At 32.1% G+C, this 18598-nt stretch overlaps 4 protein-coding genes across 4 annotated transcripts; 1 reads left to right on the top strand and 3 right to left on the bottom strand.

The window, feature by feature from the left end:
• Window positions 1–7: 7 nt before the first annotated feature.
• LOC108560915 (odorant receptor 94a-like) lies at window positions 8–916 on the bottom strand. Its single transcript, XM_017918636.1, has 5 exons — window positions 630–916; window positions 477–576; window positions 326–427; window positions 115–270; window positions 8–64 (listed from the first exon to the last, which is right to left on the bottom strand). Exons 1-5 carry the CDS (start codon window positions 914–916, stop codon window positions 8–10), a joined length of 702 nt encoding a protein of 233 aa, XP_017774125.1.
• A 1639-nt stretch (window positions 917–2555) lies between these two features.
• LOC108560925 (aminopeptidase N-like) lies at window positions 2556–6806 on the bottom strand. Its single transcript, XM_017918646.1, has 12 exons — window positions 6733–6806; window positions 5972–6153; window positions 5467–5918; window positions 5259–5414; window positions 4898–5209; window positions 4662–4845; window positions 4054–4612; window positions 3730–4004; window positions 3518–3675; window positions 3292–3462; window positions 3019–3238; window positions 2556–2770 (listed from the first exon to the last, which is right to left on the bottom strand). Exons 1-12 carry the CDS (start codon window positions 6764–6766, stop codon window positions 2633–2635), a joined length of 2841 nt encoding a protein of 946 aa, XP_017774135.1. The 5' UTR covers window positions 6767–6806; the 3' UTR covers window positions 2556–2632.
• A 783-nt stretch (window positions 6807–7589) lies between these two features.
• LOC108560934 (aminopeptidase N) lies at window positions 7590–17637 on the top strand. Its single transcript, XM_017918659.1, has 13 exons — window positions 7590–7686; window positions 12740–12812; window positions 12869–13122; window positions 13179–13550; window positions 13609–13932; window positions 13989–14139; window positions 14193–14588; window positions 14645–14846; window positions 14909–15189; window positions 15633–15734; window positions 15799–15896; window positions 16325–16639; window positions 17232–17637. The coding sequence occupies exons 2-13, from the start codon at window positions 12762–12764 to the stop codon at window positions 17473–17475; spliced, it is 2790 nt and encodes a 929-aa protein (XP_017774148.1). The 5' UTR covers window positions 7590–7686; window positions 12740–12761; the 3' UTR covers window positions 17476–17637.
• On the bottom strand, window positions 7693–11346 carry LOC108560933 (G-protein coupled receptor 126). The gene has a single exon (XM_017918658.1). The coding sequence runs from the start codon at window positions 10620–10622 to the stop codon at window positions 7701–7703; it is 2922 nt and encodes a 973-aa protein (XP_017774147.1). The 5' UTR covers window positions 10623–11346; the 3' UTR covers window positions 7693–7700.
• Window positions 17638–18598: the final 961 nt, after the last annotated feature.

The following is an 18598-nucleotide window of genomic DNA, read 5'->3' as shown; positions in this document are numbered from 1 at the left end:
TAAAAATTCATCCTTCATACATTCGCTGAAGAACTGCAAAGTAAGAATACGAAGATTTCAAAATCTAAAAAACGATTGTTATTCACAGGATCAATTTTATGAAATAATATTTACAGTAACAAATGTTGTCAACGATAAGATGAAAAACTTTCCAGCTGTGAAGTAGGTAGGCTTCTTGCTTCTCTCCATGATTAAGAAAAAAAAGCTTTTCATCCTTGGATGACATTTATACCATTCAGACATGTAACAAGCATCGATTACTTCCGAACTCTGAAAAAAACAACAACAACTAACAATGCTATAATAGTTGGACAACTGCATTTACCTTAACTAAAACTAGATGTCCAAACCAACAATACATCCATAACTGACACAATATGCAAGTCAAATATAATAAGATTATAGACATTTTAAAGTTGTATGGAATCTAAAACATTGATCAATGTTAAAAAAAAATAAAAAGTGGATTTACCTACCATTATTAATTGGAGTAGAGTAAAGCAAATCGATATGGCGCTACATAGAAATTGAGCTAAAATTCCATAATTTAATAATTCTTCAACCAATTCACAATACCTAAAAGTTTAATTAGTTTATTAATTAATCTTCATTAAATTAATAATATTTACTCTAATATTTCCTGGTGAAATCCAATTTGTGTTTTGATTTTCTTTGAAACGTCTTTGTCATCTGTATATTTTATATTTTTTAAATGTGCTTTTAAGACATCAAATTGATTAGATGCTAATTGCATCAGGATTACAGAAACACAATCTATGGTACCATTACAAACTGAATTTAGGTACATACCAATCAACTGGAAAATTGCTATAAAATAGTAATACTTTTCTTGCCCAGGAAAGTAAATTCCTCCGAATGGTAAGCTGGAATGAATCACGCCAAGAATACCGAACATAGTTACAGTTAGATAAACTGATATTTTAAAAGTCTTAGCAAATATATGCATCTTTTTATTAGATAGGCTTATGAATTCGTCATTATATATATCTTGCGCATTGAATGTCGGCTTTTCCAATATAAATTCGATTCTTGCTAAACATTTGGATTTGATCATGAAATTGCTTATTTTAAAGATTGCTCCAACGTGTGTACCGAAATACAAGATGATTTGCACCACTTCTGGATCGTCGAAACTTGTTAATATTTGCCAAAGCATTGCAAACATATGATAAACTATAGAGAACATTAGATAAAATCTTGCTAGAAAGTGGAATAGTGCTCTTTTTTTATCCACATTTCCGAAGCCAAAATATTCTAAGTATACTTGTTCCTTGTTGTATGCACCTGAAATTTTTGGTCTCTGAAAAAAATGTGTATATATATATAATTGTATTAAAGTTTCTAGTTATTACCATTTTAAGTATGCTTCTTAAATAATCGCATATGGTTTAATTTGCTTGTTTATATATGGTTTTGTGTACATGCATAATGAAGTTGATGTCAATCAAAAGCAGTTTTCATAATGTTAATTCATTATTTATTATATAAATTGCTTATGTATTGATTGCATTTTAGACTAGACAAAATTATTAATTACGTAATGAACAATCGTTTGTTTATACAATTTATATAATAATTACAACGTTACAAACTAAGCTGAGTATCACGAATTTGGCGTGTCCAATTTTTTATTTGCAGACATTTCAAGGACAGACAATACTAACATGACAACATTTACAGACGATATCGCAATGATTGTATTAGATAAAAGACCCATAATTGTATCTCAACAACTTCAAAATGAGCTTAATCTGCTTGAAATGTGGTTTAGGAGATGGCAAATTGGAATTAACATGTCAAAATCTCGAGGAAATACACGGATAGGCTTGATTCGCATGGAAATGTGTTGGGGACAACTTCTTGAATAATGATGTGACTACAAGAATATTGAAGCGTTTTAAACTCTTGAATCTTTTTATTGTAAGGGTTCCATCCAAATTTAAATTTGGAAGACACAAACAAATATTATTTAACTTTAATAGCTTAATAACTTTAGTATTCCATATTTACTAATCAAAAGGTTAACGGACATACAATTTTTAGATCCAGTCAATATAAGAAATTTATAATATTTATTTAAAATTTTCATCAAATTACGTTGTGGGTACAATTTCTAACTATGTTTAAAGTCCAAAGATTGTAAAACAAGTTTATACGAAATAGAACTTTTTATTACTAGAAATATCAATATCATTGAATGCAAAAGTTCATGATTTTTTAGTGGATTTTAGTGGAAGATTTAGCAATATAAAGAAAGTAAAGAAAACATTAAACAATTTCTTGCTGAAAAATGTTAACAACCCCAGATTTCATAAGTTGTAGTTTATATTATATAATACGTCTATTATTGCACAAATTATGTTTGAAACTTAAGTTATGCGTTGTTGCATTCTCCAATTATTGTAATTGTGTGTTTATTCATGTCAACAAAAAATAATTCACGTTACTAGAATTTCACTGAGTCACCCGATTACAACCATTTGTTATTTGTTAGATAATTCCTAGTATAGTTAAAAATAATGAGACATTGGAACCAATTAAGTCATATGTATTTTCTATATATTTTTTGTGAAACAACAATATAAATAACCAACAGAATCACATATATAATTTAACTAATAAATTGTAATATTTCTTCTAAATATTCTTTTTGCCAAAAAACGTGGGCACTTATTTTCTCAATAGCGCCAAGTATGAAACCCGAAACACTTCTCAGATCATTTTTATGCAATGCATAAAATGTAGTTACCTAAAACAAATATCATGAATTATATCATTATATCATGAATCGCGTAGCAATTAGTCATATAAACAAGGCCCACGAATCAATGGTTCCAATGTGTCCTGTTATTGTTACTTGAACTAAGACACAATTCAAATTCTCATGTGCCCTTACATTCAATTTTGTCAAAATCTTACAAATTCAAATTTTATAGGGCCAGAATTTGTTAGGGCCCTCAAAATTTAATTTGTCTGATATATTCAAGTTTTACTAACCTTTTCTAAATCTTCTTGATTTGATAATTTATACACGAATTCCTCAATGATTCCCAGAAGAACATCGAAATGGTCCTTGTAAATATCGTATATTTTCCTCCAATTATGCTCTAAGAACTTCAAACCTATAATCCTTCCAATAGGATTTTTGGAAATTGATCTCCAAACATATAGAACATTCTGAGGAGCTATCGATCCATTAATAGTTGAATTTAAATATCTGAAAAAATAATTATAAAAACGTTCTATCTTAAAAAAAAACATAAATTATACCTGTATATAATCCACGAATCTCGACTACAACCTAAAGCTAAATACAATTCCCTCAATTTAATTCCCGAATTATTCAAGTTGAAAGTTTGATTCCAAAGATAATCCCATTCATGTTCAGTCCGTATTTCTACAGCAGTACAGTATACAGTTTGTCGTATGCTATACGAAATTCTGAAATAATTTATATATAATAATTAGAAAATACTAACAATAAAAATAAACTAACTCTTCAAATTTGCAATTGGTGAAGGTATTTAAAGCAAAGTCTATGCACGGTTTGAATCTGTAAGAACAAAGTTTTTCTATAACTAAAGAACTAAGAATGGTTTCATCTTCATGACCTATGACTTCTTTTAGAGGTTCCAAGAATTGCAACATGAATTCCTTGAAAATAAATCAATTTACACTTGATTAATTAAATAGATTATTATTAAATACTCTAAATTTGATGTAATGCGGAGTTTCCAACAAATTTGATTCAATAACGCTCAATCTTTTCAGCGCTGCTTTCCAGGGAATAGGACTGGTCTCATTACTTAAATACTTGATTAAACGAAAAGGTATTTCGTAATTTATAAACCCATAACTAGCTAATTCAAAGGCATCGTCTATTAGTTGAGCTTGATTTGAAGCTGGAATTAAGCTTGGGTCTATTTCCAATTGATTAATCAACAAATCCCAATTTTCTTGATTGTAGTTCACGCGATAATAACCTGCAAAATTAACTTTAATATTATAAAATTATTATAGAATTTGATTTACCTGCTTGATATAAATTTAAGAGTAACCAATTTTGGTTTAAATCCAAAAATACAGTTCTCGTGTTATTATGTAGAATTATAGTAGAAGATAGATTATTTTTGGTTTTGTAGGAAATTGGGACAACCCAATATCCGTAGGTTGTGTTTACAGGAAATTTGGTTTGGATTATTGTGAAGGAGCTGTTCTTTGTTAATGCTGTAATTAGAGGAAAGCCGCATTGGTGTGTCCAAGAGCTCATCATGGCATTTAAAGTAATATTTTCCTTGATGGAATCATCGAAGGAGTGGAAAAGACTTCCTTCTGAAGTGGAATTAAAGGACCACTTTTCGACGTATCTTCTAACGCCTTTTACAAATTTATCTTGACCAATTGTAAAATTCAACATTCTTAAAATTGCCGCCGATTTGTAATATGTTAACGTATCAAAGATTTGCTCAATCTCCAAGTTGTTTACAATCAAAGCATGAAGATTATGAGAAGTTCTGTACGAATCGAATGTAAACGCCTGGTGCATAACTTCTAGTCCAAAAGAATCGAAGCTTTCCCAACTCGGATTAAGCTAAAATGAAGATCAAATTTTTGAGTATGTTTAATGTTAAGTTACTTACTTGAGCTTCGGCCATGAAAGCCATGTAAGTTGCAAATCCTTCATTTAACCAAAGATCAGACCACCAAGACATTGTGACCAAATTTCCAAACCATTGATGAGCAATTTCGTGCGCCAACGTGTTAAAAACGTGTTCCCTACTCAAGAATCCGTCCGTTGTATTATCCAGAAGCAACGAACTATCTCTAAAATAAACGAATTATAGAAATATTATTTTTTATAAAAATTAAAGTTTACCTGAAAGAAATTAACCCCCAATTTTCCATAGCTCCTTTACTAAAATCGGGAATGGCTATCAAATCTAGTTTGGGTAAAGTATATTTCTGCTTAAAGTACGATTCGTAGAAGTTCAAAATCATATTTGTTGAGTTTACAGCGAAATCAGTTTGATACAATGATTGCTTTGGAGCCCAAATTCTGATAACTGGACCAGTGATCTTGGTAGAAACATTAACACTTTTAAAGTCGGAAATGGTGAAAGCCACTAAATACGTGGACATTATAGGAGTTGTCATGAAATGATCCCAAACGTATCCAGTAATATTTTTGCTGAAAATAAAGATAAATATCTGTAATCTTTTTAAAAAAGTATACTTACTGTAGTTCGGTTTCTCTTAAAGGCATGTTGCTTAAAACTGTAGTATTTGTTCTCCTGGCTATACTAATTTGAAATTGAGCTTTGAACTTGGGTTCATCGAAACAAGGAAACGTCCTTCTCGCATAAATTGGTTGAAAATGAGTGGTTGCAATCCACCTAGATAAATATAATTTTGTAAACTGAAGTTTTATGATTTCGTTTAAATTACTTCTTCTTTCCAAGAGAGTCATAATAACCGCTTCTATAAAACCCAATCAGATCATCTCCAATTTTTCCATGAAACTTCAAATCGAGAAGGTAACTATTACCAGCAATTAAGTTCTCTTCAAAAATGAAAGTCATGCGGTCATCATCTGTTAAAGTAGTTACAAGCTTAATATAAGCTTTTTTGTGAACGCTATATTGTTCCAATGTTTCACTTCCATTCATAGGTTTCAGTAATTCAACACTAGTTATGTTTAATCCCACGGAATGCAAGACTATTTCGTTGGTATCCGAGTTTGTAAATACTTTTATGGAAACTCTTCCGTCGAAAGCGAAAGTTTCCAGATTTGGAAAAATGCGTAACCTATAATGGGTAGGTTGAACGGTATCTGAGAGTCGGAATGGTTTGTGCTTATCGTGGTTCAAGAAAACTTCCAAATCATGCAACATTTTCCCCTGAAATGTTCAGATTTTAAGATTTCCGACATATAAATATTTGGTTTGGTTACCTTGAATGACATAGTTGGTCCAAAGTAGTACATGAATGTGACTATTAAAATAATTGAAACAGTTGAGCAGACGATGAAGAGGAGGGCCTTCTTAAATGAAATTAAGCATCTGCGACGTGGTTTCGATTTGCTTTCCAGAAATTCTATCCGACTGGAATGGTCAGTGTTTTCATGCATCGTATCTTTCGACAAAAGAAAAGTACCATTAATGTGTTCTTTAGATTATTATTAACTTGTTTTGTGGTTTTTAAACATCATTAAAATAAAACAAATATACTTTTATTTTTTATATAAAGAAGAAGAAAATTATATTTCATTGATTATCAATTTATTCATGAGTCATGTTTAAAAGAAAACAAAGATAAATGTATTCTTCTCATGGGAAAGACTGGATTTTTCACTGATTTTTGTAAATAACGTCATATTTATGGATTTTTAATTGTATTTTCATGAATCTAAATTCAAATTTGAAGAATGCATTTCATGGATTTTTCACTGAATTTCATCAATCATGTCTTAAAAAAACAAAGATAAATGTATTTTTTAATAGGATCTGTTTACCTGAATTTATACATAATTTTCATATTTTTAACTGTGTTTTCATATAAAATATCTTTCGAGAATATCCCTTCGGATGGGAAAAGTGTATTTCATGGATTTTTAATGAGCAATTAATTGTAGGGAGGAACGAGGATCAATTATTTATTCAGAGTTTTAAATGGGGAATCAATTTTTGTCGATAATAATTGGTTTCGAGTTACCTGTCGTTAATAATATATCGCTAACGTGAACCATGAGTGAAACATTCCCCGATCGCAAAAATTCACAAACTGAAAGAGTCTTATCGAAAAAAGAATACAACAAGAGTAAAAAAATAAATAGATAAACATTAGTTCAGAATATATATTTTTTATTTATTCAGTTACAATTTTATTATTTGGTCTATTTTATAATTTGATGATGTTTGAAGAAGAATTCTTTAGAAGGAAAAAAGTTTTAAAATAAAACAATATATATATATATATATATTTTTATTCAATTTTTTAATTTTATTATCTTATAGTATACTATAAACTTATAGAAACAGAATTAAAGAAATAATTAAGGTTAATTTAATTTAGTTACATTTTTAAGAATAACTGAAATATCTTATTTTAAGAAATACAAAATAAGAATAAATAAATAAATTCTATATAAAACATTTTTTTATTTAGTTACATTTTTATTATTAGGTCTATTATATAATCAGTGAATGTTTGAACAGGAATTGTATGCATTCAATTTCTCTATTATTTAGTTAATAGGTAAATGCAGTGGTATTATGTGCAAGAGATGCACAAAGAATTGCACTTAAATTTTATTAAGCTGATTGTTAAATTACTTTATTTATTTTCAAAGATGATGAATGAGTTGAAAACAACTTTATCCGTTTGATTAATTTTGTTTATAGAATGATTTGACAAATGCGTCAAGGGGAGAGAACGACGGAGCACGTCAATCATTGTTAAGAGCGGATCCAATCTGTGCCGTTTGAAAGGGGAGCGCAAGTGCTATTTGCCAATTCCGAGGACCGGTAGACGATAATTTAAATAGATGATTTCTTTAACTGGATAATTGGCTTCGTTTACAGAGCTTCTGGTATGGTGTGTCGCGCTTCAAATCGTTGGTGTTGGTTCGGGTGTGAAGACCGATATTTGGATAATGTGAGATTGAAGGTAAGAACCTTCACTTATTTAAAGATACGTTTCCACATGGTTCTTGTATCTTTATCGAGAAGTACGTAAAATATGAAGAGAACGAAGCCTTGCAGAGTGGCTGTGAGGCAGAACAAATAAACGAACATCAATTGCAAAATTGAATGCTCGAGCCACTCTGCAAGGATTCCGAACACCCAGGGGATTCCCAACATGAAGAACAGGAGGATGGCTAAGTAGAACTGAAGCTTGAGCATGTTTCTAGATTTTCCACAGCCTTCAATACGATTTTCCAAAACATTCTTCATCACTAAAGTAAATACTATGAGATTTGCAGTAACTATCAAAACTATCGGCGCGAAGATCCCCAAATACAAACCTAGACCAGTTGGGTAACAAAAATTTTGTACTCCCAAATTATAGTTATTAGGCATGAAACTCACAACTAAAGTCACAGGTAGCAAAGGGATGCACCATCCGAAAATCATAGCTTTCAATACAATTCTCGGTGGAAGAACTGCGAAGACTTTAACAAAACGAATATATTGTAATATAGCCGAAACGAACATCCACGAAAATTTAGATAAAACCACGTAATGCAAACAGATTCCTACAGCGTTACAACCCCAAGTCGCGTTTGGTAAATACTTAGAATCAGCTATATGGACTACAACAATCTCCAAAGAAATTGTTATTGATAGTTGTAGAAGTATCTTAGTTCCAGCCTTTTGTCTCCACTTCCTGAAGCATACAGCCGTGAGGAAGATGCCACTTATACCAAATAAAGAAAGAGCGCAACCAATAATAGTTATTATGTTCAAAGCGCTGTCGTGATCCTCGATATCACCGAAATAGTCTTCGAAATGAGGCCACTCCTGATCTTCATGCACCAGCAACTTTTGACTCATTATTAATAAAGCGAAATGGGTCAAATGAGTGAATGCGCACTTAGAAAATTCCTGATCATTAGAATCCATGTAATTCCCACCGTTCGAAGACCATCTCCCTGATTTATTAGGCGAATTCGAACCGTAATCCCAATAAGCGCATTCGCTATCAAACTCCTTTCCAATCTTGTTTCTGAAGAGAAGTGGTATAGGTTCCTCCAAAAATAACCCGAAATTAGGTATACTCACACTAATAACTTTACCAAAAGTCGTGGAATTAGTTTCTTCTACAGTATTAAATAATTTATCGTTGTAAAATATAGTTGTTATAATAGTCAGATTAAGTTTATCTTCTTCATCAATGATCATATTTTCTAAGAGTTTCAGAGGAGCATAAACAGCCAAATCTAAATTAACTTTGGTTAAATCATCGAAAGTTTGGTTTAGCTTCATTCTAACCACTTCGCCTTTATCGAAAATCTCGTTTTCTCCATTAGAATATACAGCAATACCACTGATGTTGCTCATAAATGGTTTGGTAACGTGCACAAGGAATTTATCTTTTCTGATCAAGAAATCGCCATCACCTAAATATTCGTCCACGATGTCGTTCATCAAAATATTTTCAATTGCGTTCAAAATTGTATCAGTCGCATTTAAATGTACTTGAGACTCCTTCAAAGCCTCCACTTTTCCAGCCATTATATTATCAATGGTGTCGATTAAATTAACAACGACTTTATCTTGCTCATCCTTGTCTTTCTTTGATGAAAGATCGTATAAAGTCCGAGCAACGAAGTAGAAATCCACAGAAGTCAAATCGCTCGAATCGGCAGTAATATGTTTTATAGTCTCAGTAACGTTACTTGTTATATTTGCAGTAGCTATTTTGTAGAGTATCTCCGTTTTATAATTTAGAGAAACTCGATCGTTGCATTGATATAAATTATCGCTCCAATAAGCTCCATACAAAAAATCACCCAAACACGTCCTTGTTATCGGGAATCCTCTAGGATTCAAGCAAAGATCTCTGGGAGCTACTTTTGTACCTAAGCTAGTCAAATTCCAATAAGTGTTACTACTCATTTCAGGTAAACAATACTCGCTGCTCCGAATATAGTCTAATTTGAATTCAGTAGGGATTTCATTAGAAGCGTTCATCAACTTCATATAATCATCGGAAATATCGTTATTCTTTTTGGTTGTTATGTGAAGAAGCACAGTATTATTTTGGTAATCCATCACGCGTATTTCCTTTTTGATTCTTGAAAATACTCGGTACAAACCGTAATTTTCTAGGTGTTTACTCACAGTACTTATGTTGCAAGATTCGGGACAAATGTTGTTAATAATGCGAATTTTTAATGAAAATTCGTTACCCACTTCCTTCTTTTGAGCAATCAACGTATTCGAGTTTATTTCAGATTCTGATAAATTGTAAGCTTTGCACCAGTACTGTCCCGGATAATCTTCAGGTTTAATTTGATAAATCAATAGTTGCTCTATCTGTTTGGATTGGCTGTTCACCGAGCTATTGTATACTTGTTTAAGATTAACTAAAGATTTCAAGGCGTTCTTTTTGGCGTTAGTGTAACAGTAAATAGCGTATTTTCTCTCATCGTCTAACATCCTCATTAGCTTTTCTGGAGAGTAGACTTTAAGGATTAATCTTTCCTTCTTTGAATCGCGCTTCAACTCTAAGCGAACGTTCTTTTTCGATGTAGTTTGCATCTTAAAATGAGATTTATTGATGCACATATGGTTGAATTTAGAGGCGCAATCGACTTGCTCGAAATCTGTTAGGTTTTTGATTATGCAATCTTTGTTCATTCTCGTCATAGGCAACCATTCCATTCCGTTGAATTTATCGATTGACGTGTAAATGTACCTTCCATTCCTGTTCTTCAAGGGCATCCAGAAGTTTTCGCTGTTGGATAGTTGAGTATAGTTGTAGTACTTGTAGCTTCCATCCGGGCAAGGCGTGTCGTAGCTTTCACCAAAAATAATCCCGAAACAGGAATCGCCGTGCTTGTAAAAACCGTTCTCGTCGCACGCACTTAAAACTTCCATACACTTTCCGCCGACCCATGTACCATTGACGCACGTTCTGATTACCAGTTTCTTGTTGAAATCCAAGCACGCTGGATGCGAAATGCTCGATCCTCTCCCCGATTTCCAAGTAACTTTATCGTCTCCAACATACTCGATTCCCTCCAAGCAGAACTACGAAATCAAACAATCCTAAAATCCAGATTAAATTAAAGGATTCGTACTTACATCTTGGTTGGAGCTGATATTTCGTATCGAAGATAGAAAAGCGAGGAAGATACAGAAGAGCGCGCGTTTGCTTCCCATATTTTTTTTCGATTGTCCTCACTCATTATTTCTGTTCTGCTCTGCTTGCTGCGAACCATTTGTTTAACTAATTTTATTACGCAAATACAAGATAATAGATTTGCATTATATTTATACAATCAAAATACGCACTGCTACCGCCGTTGCGATTACACTGGATTACCGTATGAACGGCAGTCATCGGGTCGCTGGATCGGATCGGACGTGTTTCAAATCGTATTCGTGTCCACGTTTTAATCAGAAAAGCACGATGCAGAAAGTAATATGAAAATACTGCATAATATTTTTCTAAAAGGAATTTGACACGCCGATGCTGTGCGATAAAGCGAAATTGCTCTCTATAAATTTTCATAATTTCCACTATGCGAAATCGATTAGTACGGAAAAGCGAAATTTTGTTTTCGTTATCTGATACCTGATTACAAGCAAAAATCACATATTAATATCACTCAATTAAAGATGAAATTAATGCATTTTGTTTATTTCAATTGTCGTTATGAATTAACAGTTGTTATATGTTATTGTTATATTATTATACAATAAATTGTGTAGCTCAAAATTATGTAACCGCTTATATAAGACTAACCTAACCTAATAAAATTAAACAATTGATTCAATTAAATATGATAATGTATGTTATTCTTATCAAAAAATTTACTTGACCTAATTTAATCAATAGCTATATAAAACTAATACAATCTTCCTTAAAATAACCTTATTGGACTCTTCATTTAATAGCTCTACCTAACCTATGCTAAGCTCAAAATATATAACCTAATCCAGCTAAATAAAGTCCCGTCCCGATATTTCTCTTTTTTTTTAGTTTAGATATCCCAGTATCCCCGAATTGTATTTTTGGGATTGTTGTATTAAAATAAAGACAAAGAAACATAATTTAGTGAAGAATCAGAGTCATATCGCGATTTTTTTATTGAAACGGTCAACCTAAATTAACCTAATCTAACTTTACATTTACTAACCAAACCTAACCTATCTTAATCTCAGATTCTAAATATATTTACATTTACAACCTAATCTTTATCTCAAATTTTAAGTACTTAGTAAAGCACATGTTCTAATATTTACATCAGTAAACATGACCGAATTTAACCTAACCCAAATGTTCATAATTTTTTTATGACGCATTTTAGTTTGTGATTTGTACAACGTAAAAAAATATTTATTTATTTTGATGATTTGATATTTCTATACATTTGTTGTATTCAAAATTATATGTATATGTAAAAACTTTGGTTAATTATGTAAGAATACATAATTTTTCAAATTGTTATTTGCATACAGTGACAAGTATATACATTTATGTTATTAACATCTTTTCAGTGACAAGTACAAACAGAATATTTCAAATAATAACAACATTTAACATAAATTATTCATAATTTTTCCAAGTTCTAATTCACTGTAGTCAACAGTTCAATATTGAATTCTTTAAAAAAAAAAATATTAGAAACAAAAATGTCCTTCATAAATGTATACATATTTACGTAAATGTATAACTCCATTTATTAAAAAAAATATGTGTGCGTACATTGAATATAATAATTTACTCCATTAACTACTTTCCAGCGATAAGTGTAAATAGAATATTTCAAATAATATAAGCTTTTTGAAAAACATACATATTTTTAACATTACTTGAGATATGTTCATTATGATTAGTTAAGTTACATTTATAGCTATAACTCACATAGTGCGGCTTCATTCAGACGTACAGTACTATTACTACCTGATGTCTTCTTCCATCAGTCTGTCAACTGCAGTCTTTTTTTCTATAAATTTATGATGATGATTTTCTTATTTATGTATTTCAGACACCGAAGAGAATATAAAACCATGAATTTAACAATACGCAGCTTTGTGCTGCTTAGCCTTTTCCTATCCCAGGTATAAGTATCAATTAATTTAAATTTATTTCAAATGTAATAAGTATTACTTTTTAGTCATTATGTGTAAAGCGAAGTATAGATTTAATAGCAGCTCACGGATTAATATCTGATAACAGACTACCTCGCAATGTCGTCCCAACGTTCTACAAACTCGAAATACAGCCTATCCCAGAAACACGCACTTTCAAAGGAACCGTTTGGATCAACATGACATGGGTCACTGCAACTGACGAAATCGTCCTGCACGCCGATGAGGAATTGGAAATAAACGAAGTCGATGTCACGCAATACGTTGCCGATGATCTCACGTAAATTTCAAATCTTAAATTAAAAAGATTCGTTGTATTGATTGATAATACTTTAGGACTAAGTTCTCTTCCGTGATTCCTCCAAATACCAAATTAAAAATAAAGGATGTGGTGCGACTTCCCAAGAAGCCTATGGTCATCAAATTGGAGAAGAAGATTGGAGAAGGTACCCAAAGTGAACTCTATATTACTTACAACGGCAAGATGAACAACGAGACTAGTGAAGGTCTCTTCATGCATAACTACGATGATCCTGTAACTGGTGAATCGAAATGGTACATCGCATCTCATCTAAGACCAAACTTAGCTAGAAGTATGTTCCCTTGCTTCGATGAACCGGCTTTCAAGGTTCCTTTCTTGGTTAGCATTGCCAGATACAAGAACATGAATTCCTTGTCCAACATGCCTTTGGAATGGTCCGAAGCATCGTGAGCTATTAACATAATTGAATTATTATTTTAATTACTGAAAACTGCTGTAATTTAGTGAAACGGAACCGAAATGGGTTTGGGACCACTTCAGGCAAACTCCTCCGATGTCTACATTCACCGTTGGAGTCGTCGTCACTAACTTCCCTTCAATCACTTACAACAGTGGAGGTGAAAGGGAAAGAATGCCAATAGTCAGAGTTTTCGCAAGGCCAGATTTCCTGTTGAGCTTCAACAATACTACTTTGAAAGTAGCAAGGTCTTTGAAGATTATCCAAAAATTTTGGGGAACCAAATATCCTCTACCTAAATTGGACTGCTTGGCTTTACCAAACTACCAAGCCATAAGACCGGCCGACAATTGGGGATTAATTCTTTTCAAGTGAATTAAAGAAAATTAAATATATATTTCAAAGCTAATATAATAAATATTTTTAGGGAAAGCGAAATGGCGGGAAAAAAGACTTGGCACATCTCTCAAGAATTGGTTTACCAATGGTTGGGTTCATTGGCTACTCCATACTGGTGGAGTGATGCTCACGTTAACAATGCTTTAGCAAGATATTTAACAGCGTATACAACGCAGAAAGTAAATAGCTGTAAATTGTGTAGTTTAATAAAACATTAACATTGCGGTTGTAGATCAATGACGGACACGAGACCTTCAACAACTGGCCGATGACGATGCTCTATTCGATTTATTACGAATTCAGCAAGCGTTATCCTCATGGAAAGAGCACAGCCATCAAGCAGGATTCGGCCTCAGCAAAGACGGAATTAATTTTTAGAATGTTAAATTACACACTAGGCGAGAAGACTTTCAGAGCTGGTCTTCAAAAGTTCATGTCCGACAGACAATACAAAACATTCTTCAGTGACGATATTTGGTCAACACTCACTACTCAAGCTCGTAACGATAATGTCCTTGATACATCTATTTCAGTCAATGAGATTGCCGCATCTTGGATCACTAAAGATAGGTTACCAGTTTTGAACGTTGTGAGGGATTATGAAAATAAAACTGCAAAAATTGAACAGGTTTCTTCATTTCAATATAACAAAATATGTTTGGTATCACAATTTAAAATTTGTAGAGAGTTTACCTGAGGGAAAGACCGCATGATGTACCTGATCAAGATAAATTCCTTTGGTGGATTCCTTTGGTCATGGTCAGAGAAGATAAACTGAACTTTGGAAATAGTACACCGATGATGTGGATCAAAAAGGAGAAGGAAATTGTTTTGAATGATATGCCCGTTTCTGATATGTTCATTATTATCAATCCTGAAGAAATAGGTTTTGTTTATCGCTACGCTTATTTAACAATAATTAATACAATTGTTTTGTTTTGTTCTTAGGCCCATTCCCTGTTAACTACGACAATAAGAATTGGAACATGCTTGCTCAATACCTCATGAACGATGATGTTAGAACCAAAGTTCCTGTTAACACCAGAGCTAAATTGCTTCATGATGCCTGGAACTTAGCTTACGCTGGAGATTTGTGCTTCGGCACTGCTTTGAACATGACTCTGTTTCTGAAATACGAAAGGGAGTATCTTGCCTGGGATCCAGTCTTTACCATGATTGATCACATTGGTAGACACATTGACAGCTCCGAAGTCCACCAGAAATTCCAGGTAACAAATAATGTTTCCTTACTTAATACATCTTCCATCATTTGATACTTTAATCTCATAATTTTCATAACATACATAAGAAGTTAAGATATATACATATGATATTTAAAGGAAATATATTGAAAACCACAAGAAAGTTAATTCTCCAATTAGGATTCTAAATAATATTACCAATCCACATGGAAATAGTTATTACTTTTTTATTATAATAATCAATATTATTGTTAATTGTATTGGGAAAATCCAATAATTGTAATAATTCTTATAAAAATAATAAAGAATATTCTCAGAAGCGATGCCAATATAAAAGTGAGTATAAAGGTTACATATGAATAAAACAAAACTAATGTATAAACTGGAAAACCCTGAAATAAGATAAATAACCTCATCATTTGCAAATTACAACGCGGAAAAAGCAATTTAATTAATTAAATGACTTTCAGACTTACGTCAGACTTTTGCTAACACCGTTGTACGAAGAATTGGGAAATGAGCCAGAAGATGGAGAGACAGAAGGTAGAGCGCATTTGAGGAGTTCTTCAAAGGTATTTTACATACAATTTAAAAAATAAAGAAACGTAGTGCAAATTTTTAATCTTTAATTTTTAGGTATTCTTGTGCCAAGCCGGATACAAACCATGCATCGAGGAAGCACAAGCAGCATTCAAGAAGTGGATGCAAATTGGTAATCCGGATGAAGGAAATCCGTAAGTTTTGTATATATTTTTTTTATTTATTTCAAATTTATCAACAAATAAGAGAAATTTCTTTAATATTTACGTATGCAACAAAATTACTAATAGGTTTATAACTGTCCGGTTATATTTATTGTCTGTTGTGCAACCGGTCATTACGATAAGCTTATATAGTTTTGTTAGCCTCATTATTTTGTTAATATTATTTAATTATGCATTGGTCATTAGCCAAAAATCTAATTAATTCAAATATAGTTATTTCAGAGTTTCTACAATACTTTACTTTTAACACGATATTTTATACTACACAGTTATATGAAGAGTACTAACACTTATATTGAAAACACTAGTATTAGTACTACTATCGGTATTAATAGTTCTAGATAAATGTCATCGACCTAATTAACCTAATTTTAATTCTCAGTGTGGTTTGTTTTTAGCGTTGCAAATCAGTACATCTGTCCCGTTTTCAAATGGGGAACCAAAGCCGAGTGGGAGTTTGGTTTGCAGAGGATCATCAATTTCCCGGAATCCCGCAAAGCCAACGAACGCACGTACCTCCTGAAAACGTTGGCGGGTTGCCCGATAGACTCATGGAAGATTGAAAAACTACTGAACATCACTGTCCTTCAGGAGAACCGTCACTTCACCGACAACGACATCTACCTGATTTTCAGCATGTTGACAGGTGGCGCGAACGGATACACCACACTCTTCAACTTCCTCGACAAGAACTGGAAACCTCTGAAAGCGAGGTATGAATCCTCAAAACGAAACAAACAAACAAATACCGCTAATAATGATACGTCATGTACTCGAATCCGTCGAAGATAATCTGCATGTTTTTTGAGGTCAGAATTGATAGTTCAGTCGCAAGAAGCAGATATCGTTAGCTGACACTAATCGCACATTTTTTTTTTGAGATTTGCGTTAAACAAAAAATTTGGATGATTACAATTTCCTAGTCGCGACATCTAAAAATTCAAAGAAGTTGATCTATGCCCGATGGTGACGTCAATGTGACTGCATTTCCGTGTCAATAAATAAAGACGGGTTATAATACATTGAGCAAGGGCACTAATTGCATCGTAACTACGTGACTCGCCATGCGATAGGCAACTTATCATTTCGGAGTCGTTCGTAAAGCAAGGTGACTGCCGCAATTCAAATTAGACACGTACACGTCCACTTCCTTATCGAAATGACCCACAATAACAAACAGAAAAAACGTATATACTTTCGCCTGTTACGCAATACATTTGATCAATTTTATTTTGTATTTACTGTATATGTTTTTTTGTATCATTATTTTTTTTTTGTTATTTACTTGATTATTTTAATTTGTAGATTCGAGAAGAAAGCGCATTTGTGGAACAGCTTGATTACTTCAGCAACAAGTGTTTTCAAGACTCAAGAAGGACTCGATATGGTCGCTCAATTCTACCTGGAGAAGCAAGGTGAATTCGGAACGGCCGACTTCGTCGTCGAAAAAGCTTTAAAGAATATTAAAGAGGAGTCCAAATGGAGCACCGACAATCTGCCGGTTATCGAGAAATGGTTGGATGATTACCTAAAATTCAATCAAGCTTGATTTATTATTTACTCTGATATTATATCGTTTACAGTTTCTATTATCTACTCAACTATATATTACGAGTATTAGTTTAGAAAGCGTACTAGTTTACTTTAGTTTATGTTTAAATATTATTCAATACACTGAATTTTCGAGCTACCAATCATTTCAAACAAAGTAGATTTTTGTTTATAATTAATAAACGAATAGTTTTTAATTGTTTGCTAACAAAAATAATATTATTATAATGAATTATTTGTTACGTCATAGTCTGTAGTTTATTTCTAAATATATATTTTATGCATGCAATTTAAATAATGATACTGTTTTTATTTATATTTTTTAGACAAGTGACACGACTATTTTTTTTACCAAAAAGACTTATTATTGTTTATTCATTTTGAAAAAAAAAATGTATTTAATAAATTAGATAATTAACAAATAAAAACAAATCAAGTTCTTTTCTTTCAAAATATTTTGTGATCATCATACAAGTGACAAAAAAACATTATCCTTATAAGTAATATTCCTTGTAATGCATTCACTATCAAGTAATTATCCTATTTGAGTAGGGATAATTTATATGTAAAACTTTAAAGCTCAATTCGTAAACAACTTCACAATTTTTCATACTTATGACCCTGTCAAAATAATTACAACAAATGCTGACGTGTTTGATAGACTAAATTTTATAAGCATTTATCTCATTTTGGCGATTCAAAGGAAATGCTTGTACCAAAGTCCAAATTAATTGTCAGGCTTTGAAATGAACGTCGGAGATGATAAAAAAATGTTGCATCCAACGAATATATTAAATTGCAAATTCCAATGAAAAAAAATCCGAGAGAAAAGTCCACCAAACGTGTGTTTTCAATAACGAACCAACGTCCTTGACGTTAATTCAATTAACGATAATTTTCACAATTCCGACTAACAATTATCATTATTATTATTATGCATTATTTCTGCGCTTTAACGAATTTCATGTTGATAGTCACTATCAATCCCGTATTTTAAGCCCCACTCCATCAAATTCACAAACATCCTTGAAGAGTTATCGATTTAATTAAACGAAAAATAAACAGAAGCCTTAATTTCATAAACACTCCATCAATTTTTATTTCGCATTCGTGCTGTAATT

Source organism: Nicrophorus vespilloides, unplaced genomic scaffold (genome assembly GCF_001412225.1).
Source record: "Nicrophorus vespilloides isolate i.1.1-1 unplaced genomic scaffold, Nicve_v1.0, whole genome shotgun sequence".
NCBI classification, from domain to species: Eukaryota; Metazoa; Arthropoda; class Insecta; order Coleoptera; family Silphidae; genus Nicrophorus; species Nicrophorus vespilloides.
Note: the sequence above shows the minus strand (reverse complement) of the source record. Positions and strands in the feature narration are given on the sequence as shown.

Coding starts and splice junctions, on each gene's coding strand:
- LOC108560934 (XM_017918659.1), top strand. CDS start 12,762: ATGAATTTAACAATACGCAGCTTTGTGCTGCTTAGCCTTTTCCTATCC. Junction 13,123..13,178: donor TACGTTGCCGATGATCTCAC/GTAAATTTCAAA, acceptor ATAATACTTTAG/GACTAAGTTCTCTTCCGTGA. Junction 14,847..14,908: donor TATCAATCCTGAAGAAATAG/GTTTTGTTTATC, acceptor TTTTGTTCTTAG/GCCCATTCCCTGTTAACTAC.
- LOC108560915 (XM_017918636.1), bottom strand. CDS start 916: ATGTTCGGTATTCTTGGCGTGATTCATTCCAGCTTACCATTCGGAGGA. Junction 428..476: donor CTCTACTCCAATTAATAATG/GTAGGTAAATCC, acceptor TCAATGTTTTAG/ATTCCATACAACTTTAAAAT. Junction 65..114: donor CGTTGACAACATTTGTTACT/GTAAATATTATT, acceptor ATCGTTTTTTAG/ATTTTGAAATCTTCGTATTC.
- LOC108560933 (XM_017918658.1), bottom strand. CDS start 10,622: ATGGAAGTTTTAAGTGCGTGCGACGAGAACGGTTTTTACAAGCACGGC.
- LOC108560925 (XM_017918646.1), bottom strand. CDS start 6,766: ATGGTTCACGTTAGCGATATATTATTAACGACAG. Junction 5,415..5,466: donor GACTCTCTTGGAAAGAAGAA/GTAATTTAAACG, acceptor ATATTTATCTAG/GTGGATTGCAACCACTCATT. Junction 2,771..3,018: donor ATCAAGAAGATTTAGAAAAG/GTTAGTAAAACT, acceptor TATTTGTTTTAG/GTAACTACATTTTATGCATT.